Here is a 23,589-nt window from a genome sequence, read left to right as displayed (position 1 = left end):
TGAGGAAACCAAAGGAGCATCTCCCTAGTGTAGGAGCTGAAACATACTGCTCACCTACAATTTGACCTTCTAAACAACAAGTTTGTATTGTGGCTGTCATGTGAACTGTGTTGCTAAATAGCTCACAAAGTTGTATATTTACCATACAGCATTAAATAATGCATCACAGCAAAGGAAGAAGGAGAAACATCAAAGTAGGAGGGAGAAAAGATTATTTTTCAGCTGAGGCTAGTGTAACAGCTGGAGATAGAGACCACGGCAACTTCCGATGGCAAGAGGAAGCTCCTGAATCGGGAGGTAATATTGCCAGATGTGACCTCAGCAATTCTGTTGCTAAATGACTGACAGAAATGGGTAGGAGAGATGACGGATGAGTTTTGCTCAGGAAAATTATTGATAAACGATATATGTCGAAGTCTTGAATCTTTAGCTTTGTCTAAAGTGCTCATAAAAGGCCAGCTGTCTCGGAGAGAAGGGGAAGTATCTGTCATTCATAGAGGTGATGACAGAGCTGCTGTCACCACAATGCAAAGCCGAAGGCTGATTCCCACTGGAGACGACGAGAGTTTTGGCACAGAAGGACTGCAACAGGCCTGTCCTTACCCTCCTCCAAATCTCCCCCATCCTAGAAATTGTAGCAGATGAATTTAGTCTGCAGGACTAGGCTGTCCTGCAGATTAGAAGATGGTAAGAGACAAAATGATTAGAAGACTGCAAGACAGACATTTAGTCTGCCGTACAGTCTTCCTGCCTTATACAGTATGATTTTTTTATTTCTAATAAAAACTGTTTGTTTCTTACACATTCTACCCTTTTCTTCTCTAGCCAGCTTCTGTTTCTCTAGATGAACCATGCCTAGCACAACGGGACTCTTCTCCCTGTGGTTCACTAGATGCTAACGTAACGATAGCAGTTACTACTTAATAATTAAATTTCTTTTCTTATATATGGTGCCGTATACCACCACTTCAAAACGAATAGCAACTTATCCACGTAAAGCTCCACCTAGTTCTCACCACAATTCTCCGGGAAGTATTCTTCCTTATTCCAAATTTTAACTATACTCTAACGAGTGCATCTCTTGGCTTGATTTAAAAAAACTTCTGTGTAACATATGGATGCCCATTACACATATACAGTACAACTCTTGGCATTTAATACAGAATTTTTTATTTTAATACATTTTTACAGCACTTTCAATCTCTTCTTCCCTTCTCTCTCATGTCCCAATTCAGTGATATCTCTTCCCTTCTCTCTCATGTCCCAATTCAGTGATATCCAAGTAGCAGGTATCAGAATAAGAAATTTTATCCCAATCTATTTGCTCTCCATTTTCTGCTTTTTACTTGGACACTTTCAGCGGGATGAACCATAAAGTTACTGGACCTGTTGGAAACCATCTGAATAGACAGGATATTGTACTGAGCCTCCCCCTTTTTCTTCCAATTATGCCTCAGGGACCTGCGTGGCTCTTGCGTTCCTGGTGCAGCCTTGTTGGGATTGTGCCATTTCCGTTGGGGTCCACCTCCGCTGCCCGTTTGCCGAGGCCCGCAACGCCCGGGGAGGTATCCCAGCGGGACAGACACGCAATACGGGAGACACTGCGCATGTTGGCTGGGGGGTTCACCAGGCTGCGGCCGTCAGCCGGCAGATCTGGGGCCGGCGCCGCGGGCACCGCGCAGCCCGGGGGCGGCTGCCAGGCCCGGGGGTGACCGCGGCCTGCCGCAACCCACACCTCGCAGCGGCCTTCAGGCCAGCCCGCACGGACGGAGCTGTCCTCCACAGTCCTGGGCGCCCTGAGGCGGCCCTAAAGAAGGCAAATGCCCTAGGGGCCGCTCCGCCCGTCGGAAAGACCGCCCAGCCCTAAGGTGCAGCCGTTCCCTCACCGCCGCGGTCCGAGGCCCCGCCCCGGCGGCGGCGCCCCCGCAACGCCCCTCCGCGCCGCTGGGGCGGAAAAGCCGCATGTCCCAAGACGCGTTGCGGCCCGTGCACATGCGGGCGATCACGTTAAGTGTGACGTCACCCAGACTACAATTCCCAGGGAGACACTGCGTCGCGTGGCGCATGGGCAACTGCTGTCACCGCCCTTCCCCCTCCCTTCCCCCTCCCTTCCCCCGCGGCCTGGCTCCCGAGAAGGCGACGGAGGCGACAAGATGGCGCTCACCAGGTGGGTCTGGCTGGCTCCATCAGGCCCGGTTCGGGTGACTGCTCTCCCCAGCCTGCCTGCGGCTTCCCAGCCGCCGTGCGAGGCTCCGGCCGACGAGAGAGGCCGCGTTCGGGTGAGCGCGCTGCAGAGCCGCGGCCTCTCCCGGGCGGTGGGCCCGCCGGCCGGTGAGGAGGCCGGGCCGCGGCTGGGGGGAGGGTGGCGAGGGCCGAGTCGGAGCTGAGGGAGCTGCCCTGCCCTGCCCTGGCGGGAGGGGGTCTTTGCCACTGCCTCCAGTTCAGGGCTCTGCCTCCCTCGCGTGTTTTGTGCGGGAAGAAGGAGCTCCTCCGCCTCGGCTGGAGGTGATCGGACCCGTCCGGTTTTGTCGGGGTGTCTTTACGGTGAGCGAGGGCGAGACGTCTTTGTTACAAGCTGCTGCGTCTCTCGCAAGCCTCGGGAGTGCAGCTTCAGTGGTCTGCCCTGGAATGCCGACTTTCTCGGAGGTGGACGGTTCCTTAACGCGTAAAAGGGTCCCGTGGTCTGTACGAGCTGAAAAATGGGAAGTCAAGAAACTGTGTTTTCGACTAATTGGCTTTGGCCGGGAGGTATCTGGCGTTAAGGGGGGAGCTTGCTGACAGATCTTTTTGTGGGCGTTTGCCTTGAGAGGAAGGAAGGGGGAGTTGTTGGCACTAAGGGCGTATTTTCTTTTTCTGCTCCGTAGTGGTGGAAAGAATACATAGTGTCGTGTGACGTTCCTGTTGGAGAATGGGCATTGTCACACACTCCCGTTCAAACAAGATGCGAGTGGGGATGAATTTAGCATCAGATTTTATAGGGATCTTCCAGAATGCTGAGAGAGCACACATTGTTTTTTCCCCTATAATCTCAGAAGTTACTGCCATCTGGTTTATGAACACAATACTCAAATTTCATAAATTGTTTCACAGACTGTATGGAGTGATTGTAGAGAAAGTAATAATTTAGTAGTAGACTCAAGCATAGTTGAGTGTCACTGAGTGAAATTATCAGAATTAACTTTTTATGTCTCTTTCTTTCTATCTATGGATGTGCAGTTTTTTACCAGCTCCAACCCAGCTGTCTCAAGACCAGCTAGAACTAGAAGAAAGAGCAAGAGCTCAAAGATCTAGGCAGACTGCTCTAGTCTCATCACGAAGGGAACCTCCCCCATACGGTTACCGGAAAGGATGGATACCACGGGTGCTAGAGGTAGATATTTAAATTCGCACTATAGTACCGTGTCTGCTAATGGGAGGAAAAAAGTGTATTTTCTGGAGTAGAAATAAACTCTTGAGTATCTTGAGTGTAGCACAGAATTGTGCAAAGCCTTATCACGTGCAGAATTTCCATCCAGACTGTTGGATGTATTCTTGGGTTGGGGAAAATTGTTCCAATTCACCGGATTACTTAAAACATTTCATGGTAAACAGGATGTTATAAAGATTCTTCCCTTCAGAGACTGTTATATTGTAATATGGAAATAGGTCTATGGTCCTTTCAGCTTACAATCTGTGAAGGCAAGGATCCTCTGAGAAAGACATCTATAGTGTTCCTCTGTCATTATTTGTTAAACACATGTTCCAGATTATAGCTGGAATAAGTGAACATGTGTATATTGGAGAATACTCATGTATTCTGTTCTTAGTGTAACAAAAGATAGCTGCTAGTGGGGGAGAAAATTGTTAGAGTTGGAAGGAAACTTAAAAATTTGTCAGATACTCATTGTTTATGTATGTTACTGGCAAAAGGGTTCTGGACAATGTTGTGTGTATTTAGCTGTAAATCCTCGCCAGTTCAACGTAATTGCAACTGGAAATGTTAAAAGGTAGAAGGGAAAATACAGATGTATAGCTCTGATTACAAAATTGTGGCTCAGTGAGAAACTGGACTAAAACAAAACCTTGCAGATTTTGAAATGGTACTTGGCAATAACATCTGAGACCTGCTCTGATGAGACTGACTTTTGTTCTGCCTAATACTTTAACATTGATTCTGTAACTGACTGTTGAATGTGAGACATCCGGTGAAAGACTCTGTGCAGGGAATAGTTACTGCAAGATGTCTATGCACTTCAGTGTCTTTTCATTTAGTAAGTGTAAGTTCTATAGTCCATTGCTCTCTTACCAGTTAAATAATAAAGTTACTAGAACATTCTGGCAGTGTTTCATTTTGTTAAAATCAATCCAGTCTTTCATTCCATTTCCCACCCGTGCAAATGTTATACCATGTTTTTGTGTTTCAGTCAGTCACTGCTTTTTCTTTTGCATAGGATTTTGGAGATGGGGGTGCTTTCCCAGAAATTCATGTGGCTCAATATCCATTGGATATGGGCCGAAAGAAGAAAATGTCCAATGCTTTGGCTGTGCAGGTGGATGCGGAAGGAAAAATAAAATACGATGCAATTGCTCGTCAAGGACAGTCAAAGGACAAGGTAATATTTCTTCAAATATGTAGACTGGCATGTATACCTGGAAAAGTTGTGTGTATACATTGCACATGCTTAAACTCATTGGTCTGGCATTAGACAAATGGATTGCCTCCTTGAGGTGCAGTCCTGTTTTCTTAGAGTCAGACAGACATGGGCATTTTGACCAGGATCACTATGTGATCTTCTCTGTTATGTAATTAAAAAGTAAGGCAAAAATGGTGAGAGTCTCTACACAAAACTTACCTGATAGCTTACCAGCTTTCATTAGAGAGCTTTCCAGTGAAGGCAAGAAACTGAAAACCGGCCTGATCGTCGACAGCCTTATTTCAGTGTGTGGAGAGAGGGGGCAAAAAAAGCAAAGAAAACACAGTACAACTTTCAGAATACTACACCTTGTGTCTTGCTAATTTAACATTTGACGTTCTGGCTGTTTTCAATATTGTTGGGTGCTCTTTTTTTATTTTATTTTTTTAATTGTAGCAGAAGGTATTGCCAGTGGTTATACTCCAAAATTTTTGTGTTAAGTTCAGTGATGGCAAGATTCTCGTTGAGTTTAATGGGAACCAACTTCAATTTCCTGTATACATTAGCCTTTCTAAAAACAAAGAGATGACACTTTACCTTGAAGTTCTAACTAATATTGATGAGATCAGTTACTTGGGTCTCCTAAGTCCACTTTGAGGAGTATCTACATCTACCTTTTCAAATGTAACAGTGGACTACATTAAAACTTTTAATTCTTCTAAGCATGTGTTTGGGGCTGAAAAACTGCTGAGGCATGATCAAATGTTTGACCAGCTGCTTGTTATAGCAAGCATCTCCTGTAAAGAATAGGGTAACCCAAAGAAAATCTAAAAAGAGGGTTAACTACAGAGGGTGTTTTAGTGGATAGATATGAATAGTTGTTTTCAAAATAATTTGACTTTTGCTTTAATTTAGGATGCCTTGAAAAGCTTATGGGTCTGTAATATGCCTCATATCTTACTGCAAATGAGGAAGGGGAAAAACCTGTCTAAAAAGAAAAACAAAAGGTGAACTTTACCTCTCAAAAAATAGGGCAAGCATTCTAAAAATATCAGGGGAAATCTTTCTTTTTTGACAGATAATTTTTTTTATTGTTTTAAATTGATCCTACAATTGCCAAAATTGCAGAAAGTTCATGCCAATAGGATTTTATATTTAACTAATACTCGGTTGAGTGTCAAAAAAGTGTCACATCTTGTATATCCTCATCCTGTGCATCTAAAGTTACTGCAGTACCTTTGAAAAAAATTAGTTCATATCAACCAGACGCCATGCTGGCATGTGGCAGAAAGTAGTCAGGCTAAACAGAAACACCACCAGTGGCAACATTTTTACTGAGGGGACTTTCATTGGAGTTCCATCAGACTTTATGTAGTGTCTAATTATTTGTCAAGAGGAAGGTGCTAAAATATTAATTACACTTACAGAATTTTGTGATACTAAATTTTTGATACTTGATACTAAATAGAAATTTGACTTATCCCAAAGGATAAGAAATAATTCGGAGCAGGTAAGTAGACAAGAATTAATAATTGTACTGATTTTGGGGAAGCTGCAGGGCAAATAAGAAGCAAAAAAAAAAAAAAAAAGTATAATTAAACCCTAATTTTTACAACTTGTTAAATACATCTTCACCTACCTGTAGGATCAGATTTAACGTTCATATAATAGAACTGTTCAGATAGGGATCTAAGAATATTTTAAAAAGAACTAGAAATGATAGTAGGCTTTAGGCAAAAATGACTAATCTTTCACTGTGCCTTATTTCGTTCAGAGTTAGGAAAATACTTAGAACAGGTAAAGTTAAATTTAAGCTGTTAACATTGGTCATATTTGATTTGTGAAGATCTGTACCAGCATTCATTAATTTTCCATATGGCATCTATAAAGAAGCAGTAATTTTCTCATTTTGTGGCCATACTTACCAGGATAGAAGAGATGAGTGGCTTTTCCGAAACTGGGCTCTGTAGAACTTGAATTGGGTTTTCCTGACCCTAAGCTCTTCCTTCTGCATCAGATTGATTCTGATTGCATCCAGCTGGATGTAAATGCTGAGGCTAAAAATTAAGTATTGTGGTTCAAGTGGGGATAAAACTAAGGGAAAATTAGGTATTTGAAACAATTTCACTACTATTGCTTTGTTTTGCAGGAAAGAGAAAGTATTAGCAGAGATGTCATAGGGAGCAGTTCTTCAGTGATCTGTGTTGAGTTGAATAATGTGGAATATTTTCTGTAAGAGGGAACTTCTGATAGTAGTGTCAGTAGGGTTACATACAGAAGTTTCATTATCCTGAGAGCTGCAGTCATAATTCAAATATTTCTTCAATCTTAATACTTAGAGCTAAGAGAAATAGGTAACTTAGCAGCCTGCCAGAAATGAGATGGAGTTTCTGATCCTATTCTGTGAGCTACTTGTTTGGTCTGAGTTAAGAAACAAATTTTGCTTTTGCTACAGTTTATGGGGTTTTTGAAGTTGAATTTAGTATTCTGCCTTCTTGTAGAGGCAGGAGTTCCACCACCCGGACCCTATAGCTAGGTGGCTAGTCAGCAGTTTCTACTATTGCAGTGGTTCATCTCTCTTGTATCTGTTCCCTTACATATTTAAAAAATAGTTGCTTCAGAGAATTTTCCTTGAAAAATGCTGACATAAATGAGATAGTTTGACAAGCCTCCTGTTTGGGGCTGGTAGAAAGTCTGCTAGACACGAAATGCCGGATAATGTTGATGAATCTGGATACATGACCTTATGGATCCGAGGATGGAGTTCCGTCTGGTTGTCCAGATGAAGGATTTCCAGCATTAGCCGTGTGGTTAGCTCTTGTGCTGCTATAGATTCTTCCAACACTTTCTCTACTCACATGACTAAAAGCCAGGCTAAAATAATGCATCAATAATGGATATATTTTGGTGACAATGATGCTCTGTCCCCTTATTAGGAAAATAAGGACATATAATTGCTTCCTGTGTCTTTATCAAGACAGAAAGAGAGAGTGAAATCAAGGAATGGAACTATTAGGTCCATTACTTTTTTTCTGGCAAGGATGATTTTTCTGTGCAGGAGTTGGATTTCTCCTTAGTGGCCCAAGGCTGCAGCTTAGATGTTAAAGGAGAAAAAAAGAACCGCAAAACTTACCTACTTTTTTTCCTCAAGATTGTGAATTCAGTTGAAACATTCACAAGAGAAAGTAGTTCCATTGTTGAAGGAACTCCTGTCACAGCGATGGAACAGGACAAGAGAATGTGAATATAACTAAAATAATCAAAAGTATTCATTACTCATAATGTATTTACCTTTGTGGTAGAGCTTGGTTTGAGAGCTTATCACCAATTTTTTTCTGTGGTGTGTGCGCGCCAGGCTTCCAACTAGGTAATTGTAATGACTTCTAAAATGTTATGTGCTTCATATGGAGAAACCATTCTTTGCCAAGGAAGGAATTCATTCTCCAATGCTTGATGGTAGCCTCTCGATTTACACATAGGATTGATGAGCACTGTACAGGGGTGCTCTGGATATATAGAATAAAATATGTTGAGGGGATGGATTTATCTGTTGCAAATTAAGAAACTTCTGTCAAGACGCTTGCATCTTATCAGGTGTCTTGTGAAACTCTGAATGTGATTGATGTCTAAATCCTACCATGAGCTACAGTATCTTACACAGCTAGTTAGGTAGGATTGTTCTCTTTCTGATGGCAGTGGTGTGCAGATTTCTAATTGCTGCCTGTTAAGGCTGCCACAGCCAGAGAAGGAATCATCTAGCTGTACCAAAAATTGAGCATTTTGTTTCTGCCTAGAAGGAGATTCTGCTTTTCAGAAGCAATCAAAATGGAATTATCTGAAACACAGACTGATGCTTCCTTTTAAATTTCTTAGATGAAAAATGGTAGTGAGTGGGCATACTACAATATCAAACAGTGCCAGTCTCCTCTTTATCTTAGATTAATAAAATGTCTCAACATTACTGTTAAAATAAGGTAAATATCTAGAAAAACAACATAGTGCAACATCTTTATCTGCCTGTCTATATCACCTCAAAAAAGGACTCCAATTAGAACATGCAAGTGTACCAAGTTTATGATGGAGAGAAAAATTTTGGTATTTTCAGGCTAGTTTAATCCATGTTATGGATTTTTTCCACATTAATGCAGCTTGCCACTTGCATGCAATATTTTAGGGTTTTAACTAGTTCACATAGCTCATTTGTACCTCAGTGTACTATAGTTTTTAGAGCACCTCTTAGACTTTTTTTTATTTTCTTCTTTGTCTTCTGGGATACTCTGAGCTCTTTCAGCATACTTTGTTCTTCATGCAGCAAGACACTTGGACTTAGAGTTAATTACCTTAGAGGAACACTGCTCTTCAGATGTCCTTCATTCAGCATCTGAGAAGCTAGGATATTATTGATACTAATTCAGAGGATTAAAATTTTAGGAGTGAAAGCTGACAAGCAGTAAATGGCTCTTGTGTGACAAATCAATGCTGAGGCTAAAGGTCAGTTTCATGGTTGGGCATGCACTTTATAATGAACTTGAAATAATAGTTGCTATCTAATAGTGTTCTTTCCTTATGTTTAAAAGTTGGGGCTTAAAGCTAGTGACAGCCACCTGCATGTTGTATGAAGACTGATGTACCCATATGAGGGAAAGTGTAAAGAACAGTTTTCTCAAGCATTTATTTTTTTGAAGAACATAGCAAACATAATGATACGATAAAAATCTAGATGCTAAAAAAGGCTTGTATCGAATTCTTAAGTAATCCTTGAAAACAGAAGTACAAATGTGGATTTTTCTGTCTGTCTTGGGGAGCCTAAAAAGGAAAAGAGTAGGAAAGGGAAGCAGGAAACTGGTGTCTAATCTTAGCTCTGAGAATGATTTACATAATTATATTTAATCAAATTGCTTCTTTTCTTCGATTATTCCATCTGTAAAATGGCATCTAGAGTATATTCTTGTTCTATGGGAGTCATTGAAGAATATGTCGAGAAGAACAGGACGAGAGGAAACAGCCTCAAGTTGCACCAGGGGAGGTTTAGATTGGATATTAGGACAAATTTCTTCACTGAAAGGGTTGTCAAGTGTTGGAAAAGGCTGCCCAGGGAAGCAGTTGAGTCACCATCCCTGGAGGTATTTAAAAGACATGTAGATGTGGTGCTTAGGGACATGGTTTAGTGGTGGACATGGCAGTGTTAGGTTTATCATTGGACTCCACGATCTTAAGGACTTTTCCAACCTAAATGATTCTATGGTTCTATGTAATTGTAATGCATTTAGAGTTGTATATAAGTTTTAATTAGTACCTAAAGTATAATCTAGGCCTGAAACATTTTCTTTGAAATATGTACATTTATTCCTGTTCCCTGTACTCAGCACTGGTGAGGCCGCACCTTGAATACTGTCTTCAGTTTTGGGCCCCTCACTAGAAGGAAGACATTGAGGTGCTGGAGCACATCCAAAAAAGAGCAACGAAGCAGGTGAAGGGTCTAGAGCACAAGTATTATGAGAAGCCGCTGAGGGAACTGGGGTTGTTTAGCCTGGAGAAAAGGAGGCTCAGGGGAGACCTTATCGCTCCAAACTACCTGAAAGGAGGTTGTAGCAAGGTGGGTGTCCGTCTCTTCTCCCGAGTAACAAGCGATAGGACAAGAGGAAACGTCCTCAAGTTGCACCAGGGGAGGTTTAGATTGGATATTAGGAAAAATTTCTTCACCAAAAGGGTTGTCAAGCATTGGAACAGGCTGCCCAGGGAAGTGGTGGAGTCACCATCCCTGGAGGTATTTAAAAGACCTGTAGACATGGTGCTTAGGGAGATGGTTTAGTGGTGGTCTTGGCAGTGCTGGGTTAATGGTTGGACTCGATGATCATAAAGGTCTTTTCCAACCTAAACGATTCTATGATTCTGTTCACCAGCACTAATAAAATATAATGTCTTCCAGGTTATTTACAGCAAATACACAGATCTGGTGCCAAAAGAGGTCATGAATGTGGACGATCCTGAACTGCAAAGACCAGACGAGGAGGCAATCAGAGAGGTATTATATGCACTGATGTGCCTAGTTATCAGAGGTATATTGTATGTCTTGCATATGCAGTGAGTGGCATTCTGTGGTACTTTTGTCTTTAGATAACAGAGAAGACAAGAGCAGCCTTGGAGAAATCAGTCTCCCAAAAAGTTGCAGCAGCCATGCCAGTTCGAGCAGCTGACAAACTAGCTCCTGCACAGTACATTCGGTATGTAGTGCTGGTGTGTGTAAGATATTGTTATATATAAAATTGATTAAAATTAGGATATTCCTTGAATTTCTGAGAACGGAAATTCCTCTTGAATTCTGTTCTTCTGGAAGTAATATGAAACTGGCTTATGTATTTTGAATTAACCCACTAATGGTAATCTAGTTTGAAGTGTGTTGAAATATGTTTTAACGTGTCATGAGTTGTGGCACATTGTGGTGGGGTTATTGTTTTAGCCACAAAATGTAGATTTGTCAGGGAGCACTATGAATGATGCTGCCCTGGAAACAGTCTTTACTGGGAGTTTGAACCCAAGACAAGGCATGTAACAAGGTTCTTCCCTTATGTAAAACGAGCAACTGGGAAGAATTGGAATTACTAGGAAGCTGATACTCACTTATGATGATTTTCTGCTGCAAACACAGAAAAATTCCATGGCAGGGTTAGACTTGGCCTGATGTGAATTCTGAAAAAAAGTATGTGAGGAGGTTCTTAATAACCAGTAAGTAGTCACCAGGGATCCACAGACATAGGTGAAGAGTATTGTGACATGCTCTGTGTACTCTATTAGTTTGTTTCTTCTACTTTGGAATCTAGGTTGAAACAGGATAATATAGCCCTGGGAAGACACATTCTGTCTGGTGTAGTTGCTTCTCTGCATTCAGTCCAGTATCCTCTGTGCCATTATCTGTTCCTGGTGTTCACAGTGGAAAAGTCTTAAACTGGTGTGGATAACATGAAAATGCAGCTAGAGCAGTGAACTGAGTGAAAATGACGGTGGGAAAGGAATATCTAGCTGTGTGCAGAGAACTGAGCACTTTGTTTTATTCAGGTACACACCGTCGCAGCAAGGTGTTGCCTTCAACTCTGGAGCAAAACAGAGAGTTATTCGGATGGTGGAAATGCAGAAGGACCCTATGGAGCCTCCAAGATTCAAGTAACTATTCAAACCTTCATGGCAAATAGAAGATACTATAGGGTAGTTCCATATACAACATGCCGATTGTATTTGTTTTCTTAATTGTTCAGAATTAACAAGAAGATTCCACGTGGACCGCCTTCTCCTCCAGCACCTGTAATGCACTCTCCTAGTAGAAAGGTATGAAATGCCATAGCTGTTCTCAGTTTTGAATTCTAGATGGGTTCGCAAATTCTACTTTGATCTAGTTCATTTCTGTGCACCTTCTCTTTATTGTTCTTTTGATGTGATGTTAAGTGATAAACTTGGTGCCTGGTGCAGTCTTTTTGAGGGTTTTTTGGGCAGTTCTGGAAGTGGCTCTCTTCCTATGTAGCTTGTCAGAGGTTGAGTAGATTTCTCATATTTTACGCAGGGCTGCATTGCTGGAGTTGTCCATGGCATGGATGAGTTGACTGAGGCTTTAGCCTTGGTACACTGATGCTGCTTTTAGGCAACACTATTAAGCTCATCCTTAATAACACTAAGTTGTGTTATGAAAAGCTGTCATGACTTTATTCACTGTTGGCAAAGGTACAGTGCAGAAATGAACATCTTATTGCTGCTAGGAAGGGTTGAGTTTTTTGTAATAGTGTCCTGAACTTTGTACTCTAATTTATTTCAGTAGTTTCATAGCTGCCTTTGAGAAAGAAAACAGTATTTCCTTTTGCTGTAGATCTAAAGATGACTTTGCTTCCTTTCTTAAATCAGATGACTGTGAAAGAGCAGCAAGAGTGGAAAATTCCTCCATGCATTTCAAACTGGAAAAATGCAAAGGTAAATAAGTTGTCATAAATTCACCTTTCTAATGTTTGCACCCTGCTGGGAGATTTCTATGAATGATTTAAGCTTGAATAATACTTGTTTCAAACCTCTAGAGTTAGGTAAAGTGGCTGCTTCCAGCATGGAGAACACACAATTGTACAGCTCAGTTTTTCTTTCTTTGGCATATCAGGGTTGTCAAATTGACAGGAGTATAGAACTGAGAGAGAATATATTACTTCATGGCAGAGATTATGCATTTTGAGAGAGAAAAAATGGCATTAGTTAAAATCTCCATAATAGTGCAGTATGTGGAGTCTGAAACCAAAGTCTCTGGAGCCCACAAAGTAAAGCCGTCTAAACTGAAAAAGGGAAGGGTAATTCACAGAGAATCAAGCATGTTTTCTTTTTAATACTGTAGTCCGAATTTCTCAAAAGTTCTCCTTGTTGCATTCTTTCACTAATTAATTCTCATCACTGGTTAGCTTAGCTAATTTTATTTCTTGTTTGAGTAGGTATGTCCTGTCCCTTTATCAGCCAGTAAGTTTATGTTCAGAGAGAAGGGAAAATTTATAATTTGCTGCAGTAACTGGTCTAGTTCTCAAATTTACCAAGCTGTTATGAGGCAGCCTCTTCAACTGGAGGAAGGAAAAGCTGTGTGTTTGGATGATGGGGTTTTTTTCTACCCCAACACAGCTGTATAACTGGGACTGACACTAATTAGTAGATCAAATTTTAGGTTACAGATGCTAAAACCAAAGCAAAAATTCTGTAGAGCTCTCTAAAAAATCTTAAAATATCATCTATAAATACTTCTATGTTTCAGCTTTTGAAGGCAAAATTGGCATTTAGTGTCTTGCTTTTGCTGGCAGCCTTCCCCCTTCCTCAGTTTGAATCAGCTAACCTCTTAACAGGTATAAAAACAGTTTAGGGAAAACAATTTTTAAGCACAAATAATAAAACAGCTTAGAGACTGGGAAAGCTATTATCTGTAGTTCTTAACATAAAGCAAAGAGTGGATTTTATCAATCAAAAACTGTCATTTGTACTAAGACGTAACTTGAGGGGAAATTGTGATTCAGATTTGGGGGGAGCGTGGAATTGGAGGGGAGCTTAGTATTACCTGGTATGAATTTGAAGTATGTATAAAGGAGGTCCATTGAGGCGTATTAATGATGGGCTGCGAGTTTTGTATGTGTTTTTGTTTTCTTACACAATAAATGTAATAATGTTTGTTATTACAAAATAATGTTAGTTTCTGTGATTAACTGTCTCTGTTTCCACTGTAGGGTTACACCATTCCATTAGACAAGCGTCTGGCTGCAGATGGCAGAGGATTGCAGACTGTTCATATTAATGAAAATTTTGCCAAGCTTGCTGAGGCTCTCTATATAGCTGACAGAAAGGTCAGGTGGTTGTTTAAACTGTTTTGTTCCATGTGGTTTTACCTTCTTTGTTTATTTCCTTGGGAAAATCAACTGTGAATAGGCTATGGCTTTTTGATTTGTCCTGCTTCTTGGCTAACATAAGGCATAAGGTCTTATCCCCAATATCTTTGAATCAGTGGCTCAGTGTGGGTTAAATTATTGGAGGTCATGGGTCTTGTTTCTCAGCTCTAACTGCTGCGGCTGTCTGGCTTTGAACTTCATGTTTGTGGCTTGATTCCTGCCCTGTTTACTGGATCACTCCATGACAAAAGATCTGCTTGCATCCCAGGTGCTAGCTTTCTGTCATTTTAACTATGTCTTATGTGTGCAGGCTCGTGAGGCTGTAGAGATGCGTGCCCAGGTGGAGAGGAAGATGGCTCAGAAAGAAAAGGAGAAACATGAGGAAAAGCTCCGAGAAATGGCTCAGAAAGCCAGGGAGAGAAGAGCAGGGATCAAAACCCATGTTGAAAAAGGTACATTTCTTTGTTATTAAGGTACTATGGTTTGGGGTTTTTTTAGCACTCTCTGAAGTGTAGGTTTGGAGAAATAACCCGAGAACTTATAATGCCTAAATAGCAACTGTAATGTCTAAGCATGACATCTGTTCTTTGTGTCTTTACTTGATCAGCCAGTGAATTTGGTTAATTCACTGGCTGGTTTGATGTGATCTGACTTTGAACCTCGCAGCAGTATGTCAGTGTATACAGGTTTAGGACATTGTTGAGAGTTTCAGAGTTGTCAGTGGATCAGTACAATAGCTTTCATGGACTGTTCTAATCTAATTTTTCTTTTTTAGAAAAGGCTTGTTGCAGACGAGCAACTTTGTTTACAAGAACTAAACCATCTTTAAGTTTTCAAAGATGGTAAATGCGATATTCTGTCTCTTGCGTTGTTATAACTGGTCTTGCAGAACTGTAGTTCTGTTGACCACTAGGTCCAAAAACTGCTAACGTAACTAAATCATAACCATTGTGATAATGATTGAAATGACATTTCAAAGATCAAGATGCTGAACTTACAGAGCAGTTATGATCTCTCATTACGACCGTATCCTCCACCTTTTAGTAATATAATGCCAAATCCTGCAGCTGGGATGGACTAACCTCTTCCCAACAGGCTGGGGACTGGCCAGCTGGAGAGCCACTCTGTTGAAAAGGACCTGGGAGTCCTAGTGGACAATATGCTAAACGTAAGCCAGCAGTGTGCCTTGGCAGCAGTAATGCTAAGGGCATACTAAGCTGCTTCTGCAGGAGTGTAACCAGTAGGTCAAGGGAAGTAATCATTTCCTTTTACTGGTGACCTGTTAGACTGCATCTGGAATACTGGGTGCAGTTATGGGCCCCCAGGTACAAGACAGACACTGATAAACAGGAGTGAGTTCAGTGGAGTGCCACCAAAATGGTCAGGAGGCTAGAGCATCTGTCCAGTGAGGAGATGCTGAGAGAATGAAGCTTGTTCTGAGAGAATGAAGCTTGTTCTGCCAGGAGAAGATAGGCTTTGGGGGGACCTAATGGAAGCTTTCCCATACCTACAAGGAGATCATCAGGGCTCTTCACTAAGCTGCACAGTGAAAGAAAGAGACAGTGGTCAAAAATTGAAGCAGGAGGTTCCAACTACATGCAAGGAAAAAATTTTCACCATGAGGACAAGCAGTGGGAACAAGTTGCCCAGGGAGGCTGGCAATCTCTATCCTTGGAGATTTTCCCCAGCTGAGTGGGCAAAGCCTGAGCAACCTGGTTTGAATTCAGCATTGATCCTGCTTTCAGCAGGAGCTTGAGTTAAGAGACTCCCTTCCAACCTGAGTGATTCTGTGATACTGAGTCAGAGAATGTTCTTCAAGGCACTTAGATGCCTGTGTGTTCGAACGATATTTTTACACTTAAGAGATAAAAGTATGATACGATGATCTGTAGGTGGTTTAGGATATTAATTCGTAGATGGACAAGTATTCTAAGATCTTGAAAGTTGAGAAAACATAGTCATTGGATATGTCTGCTTTAACTCTCTTGTCAAGGACAGTAAATTGCTTGTGGCATAAGAAAGCTGTGGCTTTCCAGGTGTTCAGTTTGTTTAAAGTGTAACATTCTAAAGAGTGCCTAAGGGTCACTTTTCTTCTGTAAAAGAATACTGTGCCAATGTCTGTGGCATAGTTAATTCAAACTTCAAATATTTGTCTGTAATGAGCAATCTTGCACTTGTTCAGAGGATGGTGAAGCTAGAGAAAGAGATGAAATCAGACATGACCGGCGCAAAGAGAGACAGCATGACAGAAATCTTTCCAGGGCAGCCCCTGACAAAAGGTGAGTCACAGAAGAAAGCTGCTTTATGCCAGTACTGGCACTGGCTTCCCCACGAGGGAAACTATTACACGGGGCTTTCGCCTTTTGCTTGATGTGAGTGCCTGAATTTTACCTTGTGGAGATATTCACTGGTTCACACTGGAAACTGGTATTCACCATTCATTCATTGTATGAAATAGTATTATTGTTTTAGAGTACTGCAGTACTTTCTTCTAAATTTAGAATTTTCCAGATGAATGGAGGAATGGGTGGGTTGTTGGTTTTGGGTGGGTTCTTCTTTAGCAGAACTTCAGTATATTCAGATTTAATTAACATGTTGACAGCAAAGGTTGAAACTTGGATCCTCTAACTTCATTGAGACCAGAGTATCATCAGTGGCTTTGTTTCTTGAGGCTCTTCATTTAAGTAAGCTTAGATTTATGAATGTAGGCTGAAGTATCTTACTTGCCCAAGCCAGTGAGATTTCTGAGCACAAATGGTTTCTGGAGGTTTAAAATCTCTAATATCTTAAAATTAGATTGTTCGGCCTTCCCAGAATATCATTACACTGGTTCTTGCAAAAAATAAATATGACATTTTAGACCAACTCAGCTTGATGTAAATTGCAGATAGTGGAAAGCAAATTTAAATGTCATCCCCAGCTGAAGATAACTTTCCCTTTTGTTTCCTTTGCCAGGAGACAAATTTTAAATGTTACCTAGGTAAGGAAGGGCAACAGTCTGGCACCTGAAGCAAATTGTTAGCAACTAATACAGGATCAGGTTGCAGTTGAGCATGTCAACAAATATGGTTTGCTGACCTAATAAAATTTTTCATTCAGGTCAAAGCTGCAGAGAAATGAGAACAGAGATATCAGTGAAGTTATTGCCCTAGGGGTACCCAACCCCAGGCCATCCAATGAAATCCAATACGACCAGAGGCTGTTCAACCAGAGCAAGGTAAAAATACCTTTTCACAGCTGTGTAGCTTTCTGTGAGAACACGCTCATCCTTCCTTAGTGGGTATGGCCAGAATACTAAAGGGACCCTGTTCTCATGGTTGGTGTGGATACACTCTGAAAGAAGTCTTTACATAAGTGGTTAGGAAACTATTGATCTCCTTTATCCATAGCTGATGCAACAAAAATGGAATATTCTGAACGTATAACTGGATTAAAGTGGTTTTGCTGTGTTTTTTCTCACTGGGGAGTGGGGAGAAAGAAGCTATTTTGCCTTCAAGCTGCAGTGACCTCACTTTCTTTTGTACAAATGTACTGACTAAGGGAAATCTGCTCTGAGAGAGAAGCAAGTGAATACTTTCTATTCCAATTATTGCTTATGTTAAAAATCCTTCTGAAGATATAAATAGTTAACAGCAACACTTATTTTCCCAAACTTTATACTGTTCAGAGATGAAAAAGTAGATTAGGCTTCAGAAAGTCCCTGAATAGACCTGCAGTTTGTCAATCATTCTTTTTCACGTCTCCAATGAAAGACTTGCAGGCAGAAGGGAAAGCTGATGAATCAAAAGTGAACAAGCAGGCACTTCTACTTTCACAGTTTACATAAGCCTCTGTGTGATTTGGATCAGTCAGCTGAAATCATGTTTTCCAGAAATTCTGAATAATACACATTTCTGTATGGTTGTACTTGGCTATTACAGACAGCTGTACTTGCAGGGCAGACTGAAATGATCCGTTATTCTGAAATATGAATGGCCTGTAATCTTTCCTATTGCTTTCTCGAAGAGTAGAAGTGGCCCTGACCAAGGCTTGTAATGATTGTGTCATGTTCTCTGGACTTAATCCCAGACCCAGAAACACTCATATCCTAATGAAGTGCTTCAACTCATTTGAAATCAATAGTAAATCACACAGTACCATCTCTGTGTGTCTCTGACACTATCAGTGCATCTTGATGTTAAAATAAACTAGGTGAGGTTTTGCAGACTCATTTGTGTTACACTGCTGCTGTTCTTTATTCTTCACAGGGTATGGACAGTGGCTTTGCTGGAGGAGAGGATGAAATTTATAATGTTTATGACCAGCCTTGGAGAAGTGGCAAGGATATGGCTCAAAACATCTACAGGCCAAGTAAAAATGTGGATAAGGACATGTATGGTGATGATCTAGAGGCGCGAATAAAGACCAATAGGTAAGAAAATAAAGTTAAGAAATATTCTTAATTAGTACTCTGAAGTTACAATCATCAACTGAGTATCACCTCTTCTCCTGCAGGTTTGTTCCTGACAAAGAGTTTTCTAACTCAGATCGTAATACCAGAGGGAGGGGCAGAGATGGACCAGTTCAATTTGAGGAGGATCCATTTGGTTTGGACAAGTTTCTGGAAGAAGCTAAGCAACATGGTGGTTCTAAACGGCCATCAGATAGCAGCCGCCCTAAAGAACACGAGCATGAGAGCAAAAAGAGGAGGAAGGACTGAAAGCCTCTGTTCCCTGAGAGGTAGAGAAATGGACTACAAGCTTGGACTTCATGCAAAAGGCATTTTTAATATCAGAGGTGTATAGGGGGACAGCGTTGTAACGCAGCAGTTCACAACTCTTGTTGTGTGGATATACATACACACACTAATTCTTCTACATAAGACAGCTACCCCTGGAGAGTAGAGGAACGGAGACCACTTTGAAACATTTCACAAGGGAATTATTCTTTAGCAAGTGCTCTGACTTTGCTCATTCCCTGTTGTCCAGCGTCTCAGGGTAAGAATGTAGCCCCTTCCTACAGCTTTAGTTTTTGTAGGTAGCTAAAGCTTTTACTTCATCTGTTTAAAGCTTTCCTGCTGTATATAACTACTCTCTTATGCTGTAATGGATGTTAGGGAGTTTGATTCAGTGTTTCTTTAGTGTGGCTTATACAGTTTATTTGAACAAGGAGGGGAAACAGCTGGATTCTGTTTTAAAACATACTCATTCATAGTTTCTCAGTAATCTTTATTTTAGTTTCTTTACATTTAGTGAAATAAAGCCGCCTTCCACCACTCACTCGCTTTGATTCTTTCTTTGACTGTGTCTTCTACGGGACTGCTGTTTGAGAGTGAGCTGAAAACAATGGAAATGATTCATATTAGTTACACAAGAAGGTTTGATATTTTTCATTTCTGATTTTCTAAAACATTCATATGGAAAGTGGAAGATGGGTTTATAACTGGTTCAGTTTCATGAGCCATAACCACAAATGCTAAGCTCCTGAAGGGAAAGTTGAATGTAATTTGCAAAGCAATTACATTTTGCTGACACAACTAGCATCTTAAAAGCTTGTGCTTTCATGTGGAACTAATAGAAGGTAACTGTCTAAACCTAGCCTAGAACAAAGTGGGAGAAGTACTTGTGTATTTTGCTTCTAGAAGAGAAGCTTGCATTTTGAAGAAATGAAGAAAGCTAACTCCTGCCTGCCTCCTGCTTTTTATTTCACTATAAAGAAGCCTCTTTCTTAGCTCTTGCACCTCTTGTGAGAGTATAGTCCTCAAAGCCTAGGCAGTTAAGTGAATGTGGCTATGTTACAGCTTCAAGAATAAAAAGCAGCAAAATAATTTCCAAGAAATCAACACTAAATACTTAGCTATGCTAGTACTGGTACTTTTTTTTATGCATACAGATAACATCCTAGTTATTTTCAGCCCAATTTATGAGGGATCAGCCCGTTGCCTGGCTTGTCACAGTTCAAGACTTAAGTCAGCAAACCACTCCTTAATTTCTGCTTCCATTTTTGCACCACAGTTGTAACTCACAGGTCAGCTCTTCTTAGGAATAGGTACTGAAGTAACCACAACCAATGAAGGCTTCTGCAGTAGTATGAACCATGTCAAGTAAAATACTTTATCACAATCAACATACTGCATCCCTGAAGTCTCTTGCCAATTCATTTTACTCTTACCATCTCCTGGCATTGAAAGTCTTAAAATGAGAAACTAGTTGTCAGAAGGATATTGAAGAATTACTAATTATTCAAAGATGTGAACTGATCATGTCTGTTATACCAGCCTGCTTGTTGCTCATGGTTTCACTCTACTACTAGGTCTGAGTAGCTAGGTCAGCCAAAGCACACATAAGCCTACAAGAAAATCCCCTTAGTAAATTTGCCCCTATTTAGTGAACATACTAGATGCAAGGTTCTAATGATTTTGACATGAGACCTGTTAATTTATTAATGGCTTTGGGCAGCCATTGACTCACTGTCCTTTTATCCTTATCTGTCAACACCACTGCATACTAAATGTTTGGAAAGCTGTGGGATGGTCATTTCTTTGCTCTATTTATTTGCTGCAGTGAAGCTAGATGTTACAGTTGTCTGGCTCTAACTGACCAGTCAATGACAGACACCTTTGTATGGGTACTAGACCAACGGTTTTTAACTGATGGTGTATGCTGCCTCCTGGTACTATACACTAGTGCACTGAGATTGCCAAAGTAAGTGTCATTTTTTCCTTTACTAACACTTGCCGTCTGTAACATTTTAAATAAGCGTAGCTTTTTTTTTCCTAAAGCTAATTTGAAGTTATCTTGAACACATAAAAGCAGGCAACTGATTTTTCTTGTACGAAACAATAGCTGAAGGAAAAAAAAAAAAAGACATTTTCACTAAGTGCAAAGCTTAGCTTTACATTCTTTGTCATCTTGCCCCTGCCACCCGACATCCAAATTAGATGTTGGAATCTATCCTACAGAAACCTGTATTACAAATAATAACTAGTTGCATGGCAGTTCCTGAACAGTTTTACTGCATTCATATTTCTTTAGCTTAGCATAGCAGGAGGTTTTGATCTCTGGTATGTGAGCTCTGTGGTATCTGTATGATCTCAGACCCTAATGAGTCGAGTTGAGAGGGGGGAATAAACAAAAGTGTTATGTTTTAAAAAACATCAAAAGCACATTAAGTGGCAAAATGCTTAATCACACTTGGAACAAGTATGGCAATATTTTGATTTTACTGTGCCCAACCAAAGGCAGAATTAAAGAGCTCAACTCATTACATTACTCCATTAAAGGAATTAGCACGTTACCTTGGCACCTTCAAGTATGTGGGAGTCCTTCTGAAACACATTCTGAACATCTTGTGGAGTTGAGAATTTAATCCAGCAGTAACGTCTGTGAAAGCCTGTATCTTTGTCCTAATTACCAGTTTAAAAAAAAATAAAATCCAATTACAGTAGAAAATATTCACATAGGCTGTTAAAAACTTTCTACGGATATTCAATTTAAGGATTCAGAAATTATCAGAGAAACCTGCATGCTTGCTGTTTCAGAAGCCTTTTTCACACTTTAAGACATCTACTCTCATTGACAGTATGCGGGGGCCTAGCAGAGGCTGTTCAGCATCCCTTTCTCTCAATTTGAGTCCAGCAATCATAAAAAAAATTAAGATTTTAAGCTATAGTTGAAGACTGGAATAATGCACAGCCAGTTGTTTCAAACTGCAGTAGTTCTCTACTATTAAGCCAGTCACAACAGAACTGACATTTAAATGGCTGCCTGATTTGAAAATAAGCCTGCCACAATACTTGAAAAGCATTCAGCAAGATAGAGCAGCTGCTTAAGATACTAAGAAAACAGGCTGCAATTCAAGACGACAAGCACTAACTGCACTGAAAAAAAAAAAGTAATTTTTAAGAATAATTTGCCAGTCAGAAAAGACAGTTGTCAATAAAGAGGAGATAATACAGAAAAGCCGGGTCTACCAAAGTGCCTTTTATCCCAACTCTGATCCCCATCAGAGTTCACAACAGTTCTGCCACCAAATTCACTGATCATCAGGCATGACTGGCAGCACTTTCAAACACCGGTGAAGTTTTCACCCACAAGGTACTGTAGTCACACTGCCTGGTTTCAGTATCCCAGTGATGTCTTAATTAGGGTGCCTTAACCCTGCTGCAGATTTTTGTACCTCTGGCAGATTAAAGCATTAATGAACACTCCTAAAATAATTACTGAATCAAAACATACACACATGCATCAGTTCAGCTTTAATCAGCGATAGAGGCAGGTTTACGGCAAGCTGCCAGCCTTCGCAATGAAGCAACGAATTCTGTCCTGGGCCCGAGGAACAGAGCGTGGCAGGCAGACACCTAAGCTTCAGTTCAGAAATAACCAGACTGTTTCAAACTATTTTTCTCCATTTCCAAACTACTCTTCAACTGATAGTGAACCCATCAGCTCACTAACTGAAGTTCACTACGCACTAAGCTTAATTTAACAGACCATGACTTCACGTGGAGAAACACAAGCAGGCAGGAGAGCCTCTACTCCTTCAGCAATGATCTGCAACTTACCCGTAACAGAGTGAGAAAGGAACACTTTTTTTGACTGTTCATCTCTAAGAAACTGCGGTAGATACTAGTATCGCTGACCTACATGCTCAAAAGATAGATACCCTAAGTGGCAGAGGCATGAACAGCTGACAGCTTAGGAGCACCCTGAAGAGGTTGTGGTTTTTGTGTTAGCCCCGCACAGCAGGAAAAGATTGTAGGTTCATACCCACACCTTTAGATTTTTTAGGCCAGTGAGACCAGGCACGTAAACACTGTATTCTTTGTCTGAAGAAAGATAACACAATGATAGAGAAGCTCAAAGCACTTCTAGATTAATTATTCAGAAACGGCAGCATCAACAGGACCTGAGAGACGTGCTTTCTAAAGCTCCTTCAAAGCTCATAGAAACTACTAAGCTTCAATGAGGCCTACAGCTCACAGACAAGCGGCGGCAGCCACTGGGAGACGGAACTAAGGGTGGAGAGCACCGAAAATCCGACTAGAGTACAAGAAGAGGCTTCCAGAAAGCAGCTCCGAGGGAGCAGGGGAGGCGGCTTCGGGGCAGGGCCCCAGCAGCAGGACCAACCCTGCTGGGGCCCGGCGAGCACCAGCCGGCGGCTCTTTCCCGTTTTACCGAGAAAACACGAACAGCGGACTGGAGGATGAGCGGGTACTCACAAACGGCAGCTGGCACCTCTGTACTGACCCGAACTGGGAGAAGTACTCCTTCAGTTCCTCTGTGGGGGAAACGCACACCTGGTTACACGAGCCCGGCACCCCCGCGCAGCCGCAACCGCCCTGGCCCGGCCCCTACGGCCTGCACCGACACACGCGGCGGGGCCGCCTCCTCTCGCACCGCCCGGTCCGCGCCAGCCCTAGCACCGGTGGGGATTAGGGAGGCGGCGCACACTCACTGCTCGACACCGTCCAGGGAATGTCAGCCACGAAGATATCGAAGAGCCTCCTGGAGCGGCGCCCCACCGCCCGCACCGCGCTGGCTGCCGCCATCTTGGGAGCTGCGGCGGGAAGGGGGGCGGGCGGCCCCGCCCCGCCCCGCCCCGGCAGT

General features: G+C 41.5%; 2 protein-coding genes across 2 annotated transcripts; one reads left to right on the top strand and one right to left on the bottom strand.

Annotated features, from left to right (window-relative positions):
- The first annotated feature begins 2,077 nt into the window (after nucleotides 1-2,077).
- Nucleotides 2,078-19,260, top strand: SNW1 (SNW domain containing 1). The gene is made up of 14 exons (XM_076345189.1): nucleotides 2,078-2,167; nucleotides 3,217-3,370; nucleotides 4,431-4,592; nucleotides 10,543-10,638; nucleotides 10,731-10,837; nucleotides 11,670-11,774; nucleotides 11,867-11,936; nucleotides 12,504-12,569; nucleotides 13,844-13,960; nucleotides 14,313-14,454; nucleotides 16,185-16,281; nucleotides 17,102-17,219; nucleotides 18,250-18,413; nucleotides 18,497-19,260. Exons 1-14 carry the CDS (start codon nucleotides 2,154-2,156, stop codon nucleotides 18,699-18,701), a joined length of 1,617 nt encoding a protein of 538 aa, XP_076201304.1. The 5' UTR covers nucleotides 2,078-2,153; the 3' UTR covers nucleotides 18,702-19,260.
- Nucleotides 19,193-23,558, bottom strand: SLIRP (SRA stem-loop interacting RNA binding protein). The gene is made up of 4 exons (XM_076345190.1): nucleotides 23,438-23,558; nucleotides 23,202-23,260; nucleotides 21,279-21,386; nucleotides 19,193-19,317 (listed from the first exon to the last, which is right to left on the bottom strand). The coding sequence occupies exons 1-4, from the start codon at nucleotides 23,529-23,531 to the stop codon at nucleotides 19,258-19,260; spliced, it is 321 nt and encodes a 106-aa protein (XP_076201305.1). The 5' UTR covers nucleotides 23,532-23,558; the 3' UTR covers nucleotides 19,193-19,257.
- Between the last annotated feature and the right edge of the window lie 31 nt (nucleotides 23,559-23,589).

The sequence above is a fragment of the Aptenodytes patagonicus genome, chromosome 7, assembly GCF_965638725.1.
Source record: "Aptenodytes patagonicus chromosome 7, bAptPat1.pri.cur, whole genome shotgun sequence".
Taxonomy (NCBI): Eukaryota; Metazoa; Chordata; class Aves; order Sphenisciformes; family Spheniscidae; genus Aptenodytes; species Aptenodytes patagonicus.
This window is presented reverse-complemented; position numbering and strand designations above follow the sequence as displayed.